Genomic DNA, 16,602 nt, shown 5'->3' with positions numbered 1-16,602 from the left:
GGACCTTTGTTAGCTGTTTATTCCATCTCTGCCTCCTGCCCGAGTTCAACAAGCTCACACCCACCCAATGTTCTGCTCCCCAGAGCTCCTGCTGGGCTTCCCGCTGCTCCCCCTCTCTGTGTAGACTCAGCCTGTTGCTCACACATGTACCTGCCTGCAGTGCCTGCTATGATTGGCCAGCTCTGCCTCTCTCTGGCACTTCAGCCACCTACAACCCACAGAGCCCTGGGCCACTCCCAGCAGTCCCCATCATGATCTCTCTCTCTCTCCCATCTTTCTAAAACTCTGCTCTGCATCTAAGCAACTCCCACCTTTCTCTCAACCCACCAGTACCCCCAAGATCCTACAGGCGGTCTCCACTGCCAGATAAGGCAATTAAGCTGTGGGCTGAAGACTGGCCGCCAACCTATTGAATTTGGCCTGCATAACGTTTTAACAGAAATTGAATCTATCCAGTTAGTCACATGTGTCACCCTTTTTAGGAAGATGCTTCAGCTGGTGGCATGAAAGAAAGGAATGTGTTAAGATAATTAACACATCCAACGCCTCACGTAGTTAATTCTGTTTATTTTGCTGTTTTGCATCATACCCACCTCAGGCCCAATTCACAAACACAAGATCTCTCTGCAGGTGTTTGACAATACAGTCCACACAATCTTAGGATTCAAGGCCTTCTCTTCTCTGACTCCAGAATGCCTCTCAAACCACACTGCATCCTGCAAACCCCTTATTCCAGAAGCCAGTCTGCCCTGTCCCCGCTTTGCATTCCTGGCCTTAGGTCTCCCCAGCTCTGTGCATGCCTGTCTCCCACCCTGCCTCTCCTGTCTGCATGCCCTCTCCTCTGCACTTGTCATACTAAGATCTGGCTCAATCCTACCTCTTCAAGGAGGCCTCAAAAAATCCACAGCACTTTTTGCCTGGACTCCCCTCACTTTGTGATAGGCAGTGAGACAGACATGAGCAGAGCAAGGACGATGGGCCAGGGTCACCAGGATGGAAAGCCCCAGGTGTTTGCCAATGGACAATTGACGGGTGGGACCCTGACCCCAGGGTGACCTTTCCTCCCCTAGCATATGGCTGATCTGGACGTTTGAACCCCCTGACCTTTTCCTCCCCAGAGATAACATCTGGGCCTCAGTTGTATTTCAGCTCCAGGCCCAGAAAAGCAGCAAAATCAGGCCAGCGACCCCATCCATGGTTGACCTCAGGTCCACCTGCCTTGAATAATGACCCCCTGCCTTGGCCAACCAATCAATCCGGGGAGACCACAACCCTAAATTGACACACCTGGAAAATTGCTGAATATGCTATTGAGATCTTCCCTGGAACCTCCCCTAAAATCTCCGCCCTTAAATCCTTTAGGATGGAAAACCCAGTAGCCCTCCCCATGGGGAGCATACCTGTGCCTTCCCCTTCCCCTTCCCTCTCTCTCTCCCTGCCCCGGGCATTACCATTGGCTTCCTCACTCCCAAGCTCCAAGGCCCTCCCTTTACCTCTATAAGTTGTTTCCTAAGCCCATTTATTCTAGGGATTACTTTTTCTACCTCTGCGATTTACCAAATAAATGCTCTCTTGTTTGGGTCTTGGCTCTGACTTCTTTCCCAGCGGGAAGTCAAGTACCAAGGTTGCGGAACCCATGGCCAGTCTGACTCCATGGGTCTAACACCTGGTGCCGTCCCCGTCCCCGATGCCTACAACTTGACGCTTGTGTGTATTTCTTTGTTATCTTTTCTTTTTGGTAAGTTGCCTATTTCCTCAGATAAGCCCATAAAAAGGATCCCTTATAAGCTGTAGATACGAAAGGCCACGTGGAGCAGATCTGCCTCTGAGTAATCTGTCTCGCACATGAGCCAACCACTGACTCATAGACCTCGGCCGTCTCTGGAGAACCGTAAAACATCAGAATGAGCACACATGCATAGCCTTCAGGGCAGAGGCCGCGTCTTTAGTTTGTATACTGCCTAAAACCTGGTAGGTACTCCATAAATGTTTATGATGAATAAGTACAAAAAGCAGAAATCTCTTCTTGTTCCAAAAACATCAAGGCTAACACAGTCCCACTGGTGGGCAGTAAAGTCTGACTCGATGGAAACAAACAACCCCTGTTGTGTACCACTGTCACGCAGGCGTCCGAGGCCAGGTGCATTGCACCAGGCTAGAAGGGACAGCCACTAGAAGCAGCAGGAACTAGGAAGACCAGAGCTCTGGCCACACACTAGCAATGACTTACAAAGTGACCTTGGGCAAATCTCTCAACAGCTATTGATTCTTCAAGGTAACGGGATCCTTCCTCCTCACACTCTGCAATCATAATAACCATCTGGTGGGGAGGGAGAGCGGGTGGCTGGACCAGAGGGACAACTCTCAGAACAGGGAGAAGGGCTGCTCACCTGTGGTGTCCCCAAGCAATACTACGGGTTCGCCTGCCCTTTCTCCCGGCTTCTCTGTAGATCCCTGGGTCTGTGACAGGTTGGGATTCCAGTAAACACCCTTCATACCCTACTCCCACCCAACCTGTGTGCTTTAGCTACACACTAGATGCACAGTCCCCAGTGGACATTTTCGAAGTACAAACAATATTAGCATGGATTTGATAAAATTCTCCCAAGGGGTCAGTACACACCAGGCTATTCCAGGTGTTAGCCTGGAGGTGTGACAGGTAATAATTCCATTCTCCCTTTGGCAGAAATGGAGGTTCTAGGAGAAGGCATTCCCTTAAGCTTCCCAGGAGCCTGGGTGTTGGCAGCAGGGTTGGTCGTCGCTGGGTAATGGAACTTCTCTGCTAAGTGACAAGGCAGAGAAAGACAAACACTGTATGCTATCTCTTATATGTGGAGTTCAAAGCAAAGAAAGAAGCCAATTCCAAAGAAATGGAATGAAGACCCCTGTAGGAGCTTGAGGATACTGATAGGTTGAGAGGAAGGCGGGAGTTGCTAAATGCAGAGTAGAGTGGTGGTGGTCAGGGTTGCGGGGAGGGGAAATGGGAGATGTAAGTCAATGGGCACAACATTTCAGTTATAAATTCTGAAGATCTAATGTAGGACATGATGATCATGGTTAATAATACAGTACTGTTTACCTGCAAGTTGCTGAGAGTACATAGTAAGTATTCTCACCCCAAAAGCAACAACAAAATAAACAGAATTAACTATAGTAGGAGATGGATGTTTAATTGTCTTAATCTTGGTAATCATTCCACAATGTACATGTATATCAAATCATCATGCTGTACACTTTAAATATATACAATTATACCTATCAATTATTTTGGGGCGGGGGGGGGGGATTGAATTTGAGAAGTGTTTCTTTACCCTGCACCCAGGCAATATTCAATCATTGTTTGTCCCAGCTGAAGAGGAGGGTTTCAAGTTTCTAAAAAGAAGAAAAACTAGAAAGAACGTTCTGGAGGAGGACGTGTAATTGGAGTGGACCGAGAGGAGCAGGACTGAAGGGGCGTGTGGAGGAAATGGAAGGAAGAGAGCAGAGCAGTCATTACGCTGGAAACAAGGATGGCGATTTAGAAAAATGACTTCTGCACTGGGAGTGACTCACAGGGAGGCATCTGCAACCACGAAGCAGGAAAAAGAAGAACCAACAGCCAGGCATGAGATAAAGGGCCACAGGCAGCAGATGAGAGGCTGGGACAGAACTACACCCGTGGGGGTGGGAGTAGTCAACAAGTGGAGACAATCTGAAAAGGTGGGATGCGGTGGCGGGCAACAGTGGGTTTTGCTTTGTTTTTAATTTGAAGCTGTCTTCCCTCTAACATCAGACGCTGAGGATTCTGAATCACCACCCTCCCCCTCAGCATGGAGGGGTCAAGCAGAATCGCAAGGAGCAGCAATTGGGAGGAGGTTATGTTTGCACTCTCTCATTCACAGTTTGCCCTGGAATAACTGCCTGTCTCCCTCAAGGCCCTCGTCCCGCTGCAATGTCCTGAAGCACACATAGGTGCTCCTGGATTCGCTGTTTCAAGACAAAAGTATGAACACCCTGGACTCAGTGTACTCAGGGTTGGTGCCTGGGCGGCTTGACTGTGAAAAGAATGAGGCATTCTGACATGACTGCACAGCAACAAGACAGGTCCTGTGTGCCAACAAGCCGATCGCCTCACTCAGCACTTCCTAAGGCAAAGCTTTCACTTTTTTTTTTTTTTTTAACAGATATCTGATCGCTAAGGCATGCAAGGCAGCAAACACTGAGCGCAGGCTTCTGCGATACGGAGGCCACTGTAAGTCCACAAAGGCTGAAAGCAAATGTTCAGAATTCCCAGGGGCTCTGGTTAGCGTCTTTTGACTCCTGGTTTCTGCATGTGTGTGCATGTGTGCGCATGTGTGTGCATGTGTGTGCACGTGTGCACGTGTGGGTGCCCCCCGCCTTTTTTAAAATGGAGCAAGGACAGTTCATTGATGAAGTTCAGAAACAGAAACTTAAGTATAAAAGGTCTGGGTTCTGGACCCCATTCTGTTCTGACAAAGGTGAAATTTCCAATCCTACTAGGGATGGTAATAGTACCTGACTAACGAGGCACCCTGCTAGGTGGCATCAGCAAGATGAGGACAGTGTCTTACGCGGACTGTCGCATCGATCTACACACAGGTGTTGGTGCTGTGTTATGAGATTTTTATTAAGCTAACACTTGATAGTCAGGGTCTCGCTTATAATTTTTCATTCATAAATGTTGCAAAAGTGGAATCTTTAACAGAATTTCACTGGGGGTAGGGGTGGTGGTGACCACATGTTGGCCCTGGTCCCCTGGAACCAAGCTGGTGCCATTGGCCAGCTGTCTGGTAGCCTCTGCAAAGCACCCCCAGTTGGCTTCCTCCAGGCTACTTGTCCACTTTACAAAACCTGCCACCATGATGGCGCCACCAGGAGGTCTCTAGTCCCCATCCCTACAGTGCCTGTGACATCACCTGGGGGAAAGGACACGCTGCTTGAATCCTGGGCAAGGCTCTTCAGGGTCAAACGAAGGCCTAAGAGTAGCTTCCTTTCCATAGCACTTACTGCTTATTATGTGAGTGGCTTAGTACTTACTGTGTGCCAAGCACCCCACTAGGTACTTTGTGTGTGTTATCTCACTGTACCCTCAAAACCTGGCCATGCCAGAGGTACTGCTGTCATCCCCATCTAACGGAGGGGGAAGCGGGCAGGCACATTGTTCAGCGTCACCCAACCTGGAAGTGCCGAGGCCAGAATTTGAATCTAGTTCCCACCCTACTCCAGGGCCCCTCCTCTCGCCATTTACTTCAATGAACATACGGTTTGAAGACGGGAGCTGTCCGTCCTGGGATATAACGTCATGACTCTTACTACCATGCTGCTACATCTCTGAAACCAATCAAGAGTGAGCTAAACCTTAAACAATCAAGAGACTGTACAGAAATAACCTTAACTAAGAATCAAGGGACATACAGGCTCTACACCTCATCACCTGGCTCGATGCTGCTCTAGCCCCGCAACTTACAAGCGGCTGCGAACTAACGTTGAAGAGTGGGGTCTGGGGCCAACCTGCTGGGACTCTAATCTCTGCTTTCTTCTAATCTTGGGCAAGACACCGAACCCCTCTGGGCCTCAGAGTCTACGGGCCAGATGCTTTATACCCGAGTTTCCCCGTCTATAAAAAATCAGCAGAGTTGCTATGAGAATTAAGTAAGATAAAATCCTCAAAGCATGTCACATGCGGCCCTCCTTGTGGCAGGCACTCAGAAATGTTCATGTTTTCCTCCTCCCCGTGTAGCACTCTCACGTGGTCTTCTGAGACCTGTCTCCCATGTTATAAAGTGAGACGCCCCCTCACTCCCCAGCCCGGTGACCTCACAGGCAGGTCATGTCAGAGCCAGAGCGAGCCAACGGCCCGGCTGCATGTGAGTAAACCTGGGTCCTACTTATAGTTCCAGCTTTTGAAAAGCCACATACCTCCCCTAAACCTCGACTTCCTTATTTATTCAACCTATTATAATCTCAGCAAGTGTGTTACAGACAGCGTGCTGCATGTTAGAGATGCAAAGATAAGGTACAGTCCCTGACTTCAAAGAACACACATTCTAGTTAAAAATAAAGGCAGGTAAACAATGACGTGCATTGATTATGGTATAGACAACACACAGGTGGCCCGAAGTCCGAAGGGCAAGGAATGATTCAGAGAAGGCCCTGGAGCTGAGTCTTACAGATGAATGGGAGTTTCCCAGGCAGAACCGGAGGAGAGGTATTCCAGCAAGTGCAAAGGCTTAGGGATGCAAAACGAGGAACTGTAAATAATTAATTACGGCTGAGTACAGGGTGCATCTAGGGGAGTGGCAGCAAGACAGGATAACATCATCCCCACTTCCCTTGCAGGATTTCTGTGAGACTTGATGAGAACAATGCCTTAAAACACTGAAAGGGACACCATGTTACAGAAATGTCATGTATGATTGTTAGGAGTGCTCTACCAAGGCTCCTTAACATGAGAACTCCGAATATTATTTCTTCTGTTACCACCACCTTACCTCCTTCCTCTCTCCCCTGAGAGAAGGCAAACAGGAGTGAGTATTGATCTAAGTGGAGAGGTGGGAGGGAGGAATGAGAAGAAAAGCGTCTAGCTCTGTCTTTCAATTACCACAGATCTTTTGAAAGCCCCTTCTCTGTAATGTTTCTCATATTATAAAAGAGTTCAGTTCTTTATTGGCCAAAAAAGAAACCTTGACCCCCAAACCTTGACTTTTTAGACGTTCTTGACCCTAGCCCATAGTAAGAAATACATTTTATACCATAATCCATCACACACACACACACACATTGTAAAACAGTGTCAGTTACAATCTCCAAACTGATTTCATTACTTGACAGTGGTTCACAACCTACAGTTTGAAAAACACCACCCTAAGAGACAGGAAGCTTCATGGAAGATTTCAAAAGTGTAATTCACGAATCCCTTCAGCTTTTCTTTTCTTTTGCATTTCAAGTCATTGCAAAATAGAAGCAAGTCCAGCCCATTTTCTGGGAAACAAACCACCCGTTTGCTCAGTTCACTTGGGGCTGTGCTGATGGTACAGGAGAGCTTTCCACGGGGGGTTCCTTGTGTGTTTGGTTGCTACAGATGATTAGCATGCTGACAAGCAGAATTCCAAAACACAGGACTCTCTCTTGGGCAGGGCCTTGGTGCCCTGTGGAAAGTAAGATCCAATGTCCCCAATGCCTTTGCGATGAGAACATTCAATAAACAACTTCGTTCATGTAAAGGGCCCATCACACTTCATAACCCAGAAGTGAGCAAGCATTCTGCCCCAGGGCTGCTGAAATGGGAACACGATGACTAGATGCCTTTCCAATCATGCACAGATTTAAAATTCACAGCACCATCCTCACGCTTGCACCTCCCTCAATGAGGAAAGAATCTGCTCCCTATCCAGCTCTGCATGCCTTTGTGTCCAACCAGAATCTTAAAGCTGGAGAGAAACACACAAGTCTTCTGGTCTACCTCTCTCCTTCCAAAAGGATGGCCAGCTAAACTTTCCCAGCTCACAGCTGAACTATTTCTCCTTGTACCACAACATGCATCTGTGCTCTTAAGGGCATTCCTTGTGGTACTGCAAAAGCTTTAGATGTTTCTACCGTCACACTTTTGATTATACTGTTTCTCCTACTTAGAATGTTTTTCCTTCCTGCCCATACAAACTCCATTTATTTTTCCAGATCACATCCCAAGCGCTCTAAGAAGTCTCCCCCAAATTCTATAGGCCTAACCATCCCTTCCCCCTTCTCTGAAATGAGATTCAGCTCACTGAATTCATGCAACCTTTTGCCTCTTAGATGCTGTTTAACAAACAGTTAATAGGCATTGGTTGACTTTCTAATACTTAAAAGGTGTGTTTATAAGAAAATTTAATCTTAAATTAACCTTTCTTACAACATACATAGCAAAGAGTAAATAGAAAGGTTTAGTATTTTACTATGAAGCTATTTAAATCGGGTAATCATTATAGAAAGAAGCATTAAGTTATTAATTTCCATATACTCAGCACCAGTGACAACCATAATGGTAGATGCTGGCACTGTTGATTTTTCTGATACACTATCACATGGGAGACACTTGTCTCAGGCAACTGAATTTTTTCATGTATCAGACAGAGCAACTGAGCGGCTTCCCCCCTGAGCGGACGCTATGGTAGATGCTCTCATGGAAGAAGACTCTGTGCTTGATACACAGTCAATCCACAGAACTCTGTATCAGCTTTGGTGACCTTCGGTTATAATAGGATCATTGAATTTTATAACATTGAAAGAACTTAAAGATTATCTGTTCCACCTCAGATGAGAAAATTTAACCAAAAAAGGTGAGCTAACGTGCTTCAGATCTCCTTTGTAGAAAATGACAGAGTTGGGGTTCAAACCCCAAACAAATCTTCTGTTACCCAAAGAAATCACCTCAAAACCTCAGACCACCTAGCTCTTCAGTTTCACTTCCCTGGTCCCCAGACTTCCCGTCTTCCAGCAGATCCCTCAGTCTCACCACGGAGGAACTTCCCCAAATCAACACCAAACTGTCTTCCTCTCATCAACCAATTCCCTGATGTTGTGGCATCTCAGTGTCACGACTTCTCTTGTCCCACGGGGCAATTTCACTCTTTATTCCAGTGTTTCCTTTATCCAATACCGCACCTACCAAAACCACACAGCTGCTTTATTTTAAACTCTTCCTTATGGTCCAGACAAAGTTACCTACGAAACCAAAGCTCGTGACCATGACCACATCACAAAGAGTCCTACTCTCTCCATCTAGTCTTATAGAAGTTTCTTCTATCTCATGCTGCATGTGAATATCATATACTGAAAAAGTTAAGTTTTCTCCTTAATCGGGCAGGTAATTGCTCAAGACACATAGCCAAGCAAATGATTATGTTTGTAAGTGAAGCAGGGAAAGCAGCAGAGTCCATTCACACTACCAGTAAATAACAAACTTTACTCTTTACCAAAAATATCCTCTCTCGCTCAAGAGCAGAACCATTGATTAACCGACCCCTTCTTTTCTTTTTCTTGTCTATGTTCTTGTGAAGGCACTCAAAGAACGAGGAGATGGTCAAAGCCGAAGACAGGACAAAGATGAGACGTGTAAAAAGTCCAAACAACCAAAAGTAGTTGCAGAGTGTGTGTTAAACATGTGGACTCCAAAGGCCAACTGGCCAGTCTTGGTTCCACTAGTAACAGCCAAATGGCCCTGGGCATGCTGCTTGAACTCTCTTGCTTAGTTTCCTCATCTGGAAAATGGGGTAATAGTAGTACCTACCTCATGAGGTTGCCATGAGCATTCAGTTCATACATGTAAAATACTTAGGACAATGTTTGACACGTATGAAACACTACATAAATATTAGTTACCTAAGCCCTAGCCGGTTTGGCTCAGTGGATAGAGTGTCGGCCCATGGACTGAAGGGTCCCAGGTTCGAATCCAGTCAAAGGCACATACGTTGATTGCAGGTTCCCCGGCCTGGTCAGGGTGCATGCTGGAGGCAACCAACTGATGTCTCTCTCTCACATCAATGTTTCTCTCTGTTTCTCCCTCTCCTTTCCATTCTCTCTAAAAATCAATGGAAAAATATCCTTGGGTAAGGAGTAACAAAAATAATAATAAATATACCAATAAATAAATACTAGTTAAAAAAAATAAATCCTGAGTTGGAAATTATTTTAACAATCACGCTGTGTGTCTGCTGATCTGTAAATCTTACTAGCAGGTTTAGGACATAGAGACATGATGATGGTTTCCACACCACACTGCAGACACCCTATTTCCTCTAATGTGGATGGTTTCCTGAGAACTCATTTTTTAATTCCTTTACATTGGGACTTGACCGTACCCCTGGGTCTCTCACTAACAGTCCCCCTTGCTGCAGCCATGGTGAGGAAAGGCCTCCAAACTTCAAATACAAGGCCTGGGAAACCACAAAGGTATCTGCCCACACATCCCAAATTCTACCTGTAACCCAGGACTGGAATTGGGGGACAACAAACCAACTGCCATAGAAAAAACAAAATGAAGGGAACATTCTTTGCACTGAATGTGACTTCATGGTACAGGGCCCACAGGTCAAAGCAAACTTCTCAGAAGTTGTCCTAAATCCTCCCCTCCATTTTCTTCTTCATTTTGCTCGGATCGGGCTCGTGGCTACACTAAATTCAGTCTTCTCAAGGTCCTTATAATACGACCGCTCTGCTAAACCCCGGAAGCTCATCGGACTCCATGTCGCAGGAGGACTCCACTGCTGATACTGCCTATCCTCCAGGGCTTCCCGCTCTTGGCTTCTGGGCCACCAGATTCTCCCGGGATTTCTGGCTACTCCTCTGGGGCTCCTTCGCTGGCTGTCCCCTGCCTCCCCTCCTCCTCACATTGGAGTGTCCTGAGGCTCATTCCTGGGTCCTCTTCCTATCTCCATCCAGTCTTGTGGTTTAAAATAGCATTTCTTTCCTCAGTGACTCTCAAATATAGATCTCTCGCCCATGCCTAATCCTGAACTCCCAATTCATACATCCCACTGCCTACTCAGTGACTCCACTGAGATGTCTAACAGATCCTTAACTTAGTTTGTCCAAAACCAAACTCCTGACTTTGCCCCCAATCTCCCCCTCTTCTGTCTTCCCCACCTCAGTAAATAACACTCCCCACCTTCCCCTCCTCTTCTCACTTCCTTCATCCCTTACCTATCAACTCTACCTTTAGAAACATCCAGAATCTGACCAGACCTCATCACCTCCAATCTGCCCTCTGGTCCCCAGCACTATCATCCCTCCTGAGTACTGAAAGCACCCTCGTAAGACATTCTCTCGCTTTGGCCCTGGCCCCACTCTAGCATTTTCTCAAAACAGCAGCCAGAGAGAGGCCGTTAAAACCTAAGTAGGATCATGACATAGTCCTAAATAATCTGAGTTGCCCCATTCTATCCTCAGGCCTCTGACCTAATCTCCTCCTCCTCTCCCCAGTTCACGCCACTCCAGCCACGCTGGCCTCCTTCTGTTCAGGCCCCTGTGCTTACTGCATCTTCTGCTTGGAACGCCCTTCCCCATCCATGAGCTTGGCTCCCTCAACACCTTCACGTCCCTGCTCAAAAGTCATCCTGTAGATCAGTGGTTCTCAACCTTCCTAATGCTGCGACCCTTTAATACAGTTCCTCATGTTGTGGTGGCCCCCCAACCATAAAATTATTTTCGTTGCTACTTCATAACTGTCATGTTGCTACTGTTATGAATCGTAAATATCTGATATGCAGGATGTATTTTCATTGTTACAAACTGAACATAATTAAAGCATAGTGATTAATCACAAAAACAATATGTAATTATATATGTGTTTTCCGATGGTCTTAGGCGACCCCTGTGAAAGGGTCGTTTGACCCCCAAAGGGGTCGCGACCCACAGGCTGAGAACCGCTGCTCTAGATGAAGCTGGTCCTCACCGTGCTTTTTGAAATTGCAAACTATACCTGCTTAAGCACTCCTCATCTCCCTCCCCTGCTTTAATTTTCCTAATAAGATTCATCAACCTCTTATTTTATAAATGGTATCTTAAAATTTTTATAAAATTATGTTATTTCTCCCTATTAGAATACTCATTTTTGTCTTCCCCTACTAGTGTATAAGCTGGAGGCAGGTGGAGATTTGTATCTGTTCTTGTTCACTGCTGCATTCCTACTACCTAGTAAGTGCCTTATATACAGTAGACACTCAATAAATATGTGCTGAATGAATGGGAAGAATGATTCCCTGGGCTCCTCTTACCTAAGACAGTCATCACTGTCTTCATTAGCTTCATGGGGGTCCTCCGGCGACTGATGGAGCCACTGGTGTGTGGGGACAAGACGTTGGTTTTCCTCTTGACGTACATGTAGATCCGCAGGTACACCACGACCATGATGAAGAAGGCCAGGAGGTTGGACACAGTCCAGAAAACGAGGTAACTCCTGCTGTAAATGGGGGCCAGGGAAGAGCAGGCAGAGATGTCACAGAGGCAATTCCAGCCCAGGGTGGGGACCGCCCCCATAAAGATGGCAATGGCCCAGACAAGCAGAATGAGCAATGTCACCCTCTTTTTGGTCAGGTTGCTGTGGACCCGCATCCTCATGATTGACATGTGCCTCTCCAAGGCAATCACCAGCAAATTGGTCAGGGAGGCAGTCAAGCTAGTGTCCAGAAGCCCCTGGCGGAGAAGCCAGCGGTTGACGGTCAAAGTTCTTGAAACGGGGCCAGTGTTGAACATCAGGAAAACATAGGCAATTCCAGCAAAGAAATCTGCAGCAGCTAGGTTAGCCAACAGGTAGTAGAAGGGGAAATGAAACTTTCTGTTTTTAATCACTGCTGCGATGACCAGAGAATTAGAAAAGAAAATGAACAGGCAGAAAAATGTTCCAACACATAGAACTATCACAAGCTTCGTTCCTGTCCAGTCATCGGCGGTGTCACTGTCAGTGTTGCTTCTGTTATAAAAAAAGTCCATCTGCTTATCATAGTGACACTCATTCATTGTGGAGAAGAACTGAACATCCTAGAAAGAAATTTAAAGGAGAAACAAATATCACTCTTTGCAAAATCAATCAATAAACCACCCCTTGCCCCTTGTCTGGCCAGCTCCTCTCAATCCTTCCAATCTCAGTAAATGTCCCTTGCTCCAGGCCCTAACCCTGACCTCCTATCACAGCGTTTATCTCACATGGGTAATTGTTGTCTGTTTCCCAGGTGAGGTGCAAGCTCAGTGAAGGAGTGGAAATGTCACCATTATAACCCCAGAACTGATATTCCCTGGCTGCCTCAAGACAGGTCTTTGCTGAGTGCTGGCTGAATACATCAATGAATAAATGATCATGGAGGCAGCAGTAAGTCAAATATTCTGAACCCTGCAATATCCACTCTGTCCTGGCAATGATTGCAGTACAGCATATTAATGCTTTCTCCTGGCAGTTTCCAGCTCATTTCTTATTTATGGGTTCTGTTCATTAATCAAAGGCAGGTTGGCAATGGCAGGCACATTCTTGCCAAGATAACGGGTGTTGAGTTACTTTTCACATGACCAAGTGGCTTCCCCAAGAGTTCAATTTTCCACCACTCAGATTCCACTCCTTGATCTTGCTTTTGCCATCTCTTGGTTTCAAGTACAATGACAACACTCACTTGACAAGCATGTGGTACAGGCTGGAGACTGGTCTCAATACTCCTTCCTTACCTTGTTGTTTACTTCTTTCTTATTCTCCTAGTCCAAATTGTACCAATGCGAATTTGTTTACTGGATATTCTAACTCAATCGCTTTGAGCCAGTTTCCTTCCCTCGGCTCTCTTCAACACAGTAGGAGGTGGGAGGGCAGGCCTTCATGGGCAAGACTGAGATCTGGAGTTTGGACAGAAGTCCAAGGATGTGAGAACATAACTGCCAAGCAAAGGCAATTCCTCAGGACATGCGTCTGAAAGTGGACCCCAAATTGGGGTATCAGGCAGACAGGCAAGATACTAATCTCAGCTCCAAGATCTCTTGGACCCCAAAAGTGAGGGCTTTTGGCCAAGAAGGCAGGCTCTAAGATTGATTGCCCATCCTCCTATCCATGGTGGGAAGACCAGATGTTCTGCCTCACAAGGGTCTGGGTATAGCCATGTAAGTTTCTATCAAAGAAGACCAGGGTTGAAGGTCCGGAAATCTAGCGTCTGGAGAGAATAATCATGGGCTCCCTCACAAGGAATGGGGCTGCAATGTATTTGCGGGAGATCCAGTAGGCTCAGGCCCTGAGCAGTTCACTGCTGGGAATGAAGTGGTTCTAACAGCAAAAGCTTCATGGAAATCCCCAGCTTTTCAGGATCTTATAAATTCTGTAATCCAATACCACATACAGAATCAGGACAAGCGTATCAGATATCAATTTACAGGACTACAAAACAGAAATGTATCTTAGGCAGTCTTCTTTTTATTTACATTTTAATGACACATGATACCTTTAAATGAATTGGACACATGCCTCTCTGCCATAGCAAATGGAAGGTAAGAATATGACTTTATATGCTTAAAATAAATAAACTGAGAGTGGTCTCAAGAGACAAATAGGTCTAGTGCCTTTCCATTACAAGGAAGGGGACTCAATTTTAACAATGACAAAACAAAAATTACTCTCTTTCACAGGATCCACTGGTATTTAATTGGCAATATCAGATAACTCCATACAACAGGCCAATATATCTACATTTTAGTGTGATAATTTTCTAAAATTAAAAGTATAGATATATTTGATCATTTTAATAGTTTCCTAATATTCAGTTTATGAGTACACCACACTTTATTTAACTGATCCCTAAATGCTGGACACTTAGGTTGTTTCTAATATGTTGCTTTCATAAGCAAGGTTACATTCTTGTGCATTAATCTTTACATACTTGGCCAATTATTTCCTTAAGATTAATCCATAGATTTCAAGTTGAAGTAATTCATATAAATTTATTTAAAGGTTTCTGATACATATTGTCGAACTGTCCTTGAGACAGATTGTGTTTCTAATTCTACTAGCAGCATATAAGAGTTGAGTAGACAATACTAATCTATAAAATTAAATATCCAAGGAGAAAATTCAGCTTTCAACAATGTTGAAAGTATATAGAAATTCAAGACAAACAATAAAAAACACACATGAGAAATTTTAATGATGCAATTAATATGAGTCCTTTCACTAATGAAAAATAATGTATTTTATTTTGCTATATGCTCTAAATACCTAAGAGAAACACATTTCTTTTTTTTTTTTAAATACATTTTATTGATTTTTCACAGAGAGGAAGGGAGAGGGATAGAGAGTCAGAAACATCGATGAGAGAGAAGCATCGATCAGCTGCCTCCTGCACACCCACCACCGGGGATGTGCCCAAGGCACATGCCCTTGACCGGAATCGAACCTGCGACCCTTGAGTCCACAGGCCGACGCCCTATGCACTGAGCCAAACCGGCCAGGGCACATTTCTAATTTTAAATTATATCTTTAATTAATTCATCAGCATTGTCAAGATTAATATGTCAGGAAGATGTTGGAAATATAATACTACCAAAAAAAAAAAAAAACCCCACAAACACACAACACTTTAAGGTTTCCCAATTTCCTTCCGAAGGAGTCTTTTTTTTTTTTTTTTTTTGGATTTTTTTTTTTTTTTTATTGCTTAAAGTATTACAAAGGGTATTACATATGTATCCATTTTATCCCCCCGCCCTAGACAGTCCCCTAGCCTCCCCTATCACCCAGTGTCTTATGTCCATTGGTTATGCTTATATGCATGCATACAAGTCCTTTAGTTGATCTCTTACCCCCCTACCTCCTGCCCCCCAACCCTCCCCGGCCTTCCCACTGCAGTTTGACAATCTGTTTGAGGCAGCTCTGCCTCTGTATCTATTATTGTTCAAAAGTTTATAATGGTCTCTATTGTCCATGAATGAGTGAGATCATCTTCCGAAGGAGTCTTAATATTTTAGTTTGGGTTCATAAATTTGGTTGCATTTGTAATTATATGATGTCTTCAAACCTCAATGATTTTTACTTCAAAAATCTTCAAATTCAACTTTCCTCCATAAAAACTGAAATGGCACATTCTTAGACATATTTTAACAAAAATTGTCCTGAGACTGAGAAGTAGTTTTGTCTGACAAAGTAGAGAAACCGTGATTAGCCAGAACTTCCGCCAAGCAGCTCCCTATCTCTTAGCCTTGAATTCTACTTTTGGGTGAAACATATATAGGGAATTTGTTAAAAATATTCCAGAGGATAGAATATTGTGCAGCCATTAAAAAATCATATTTACCATGAAGTAGTGGTAATATGAGAAAAAAAATATGCCATTATTTTAATTACAAATAATTATATATTAGGTATATGTATACATATATTTAAATACATATATATATACATAAATATGTGTGGTGTCTTGACTATTTTTTTAAAGATACAGAAAAAATATAAGAAAAAGTCTCGAAGTGTAATATTAAGAATGGTGGAATTGAGGGTCATTAAAAAATTCTTTACAAATTTTTCTGTTCAGCATTTTCTGTAAAAAATAGGCTTTTAAATGCTACTTTAAAAGTTCTGTCTGAGAAGCACACATTCTACTTAATGCATTCTACCTTTCTTGACAACTACAGTCTGAAACATCAAAATTAATGTTCAAAAGAAAAGCCTCAAGGATTCACCTATGTTCATTATTACTACGTTTATCAGCAAAGCACACTTTAGAGTTTTTCAGTGATAATGAAAATAAAATTGTTTTCTACTTAAAGCTTCATGTAGCCATAAAACCTTATATGTTGATAACTAACCAAATCAGGACATCATTTCCCCCAACTCTCCTATAAAACATTTCCTGATGCAATCATCCCGGAGCTCCAAAACTGAATAACTGGGAGTTTTGTAAATTAGTAAAAACTTTTGATTTTTTCTCCTCTGCCACTGCTGCCCAGCTTGTTGACCACCCCCAGTACGTATCAACTATAGATGGTCGTATTTTCCTAGCTGGAAATGACCAAAAACTCCGGTGAACTTACAACAAATGATCGGGTTTATCATCTCTTGACCCCGCTCAGACCTTAAGATAAGATTCTGTGATCCTCGCCTAAATA

The 16,602-nt window shown here is 44.4% G+C and overlaps 1 protein-coding gene across 3 annotated transcripts in view; it reads right to left on the bottom strand.

Annotated features, from left to right (window-relative positions):
* LPAR3 (lysophosphatidic acid receptor 3) overlaps positions 1-16,602 on the bottom strand; it is an 82,917-nt gene that overhangs the window by 44,980 nt on the left and 21,335 nt on the right. For 2 of the 3 annotated variants that reach the window (XM_059689022.1, XM_059689021.1), the window contains one exon: positions 11,754-12,516. In XM_059689022.1, coding sequence (XP_059545005.1) covers positions 11,754-12,495 — 742 coding nt within the window. In that variant the 5' untranslated portion in view covers positions 12,496-12,516. Of the gene's footprint in view, positions 1-11,753; positions 12,517-13,191; positions 13,308-16,602 lie in introns of those variants that run through there. The other variant, XM_059689023.1, reaches the window with a different exon arrangement.

Source organism: Myotis daubentonii, chromosome 3 (genome assembly GCF_963259705.1).
Source record: "Myotis daubentonii chromosome 3, mMyoDau2.1, whole genome shotgun sequence".
Classification (NCBI taxonomy): Eukaryota; Metazoa; Chordata; class Mammalia; order Chiroptera; family Vespertilionidae; genus Myotis; species Myotis daubentonii.
Note: the sequence above shows the minus strand (reverse complement) of the source record. Positions and strands in the feature narration are given on the sequence as shown.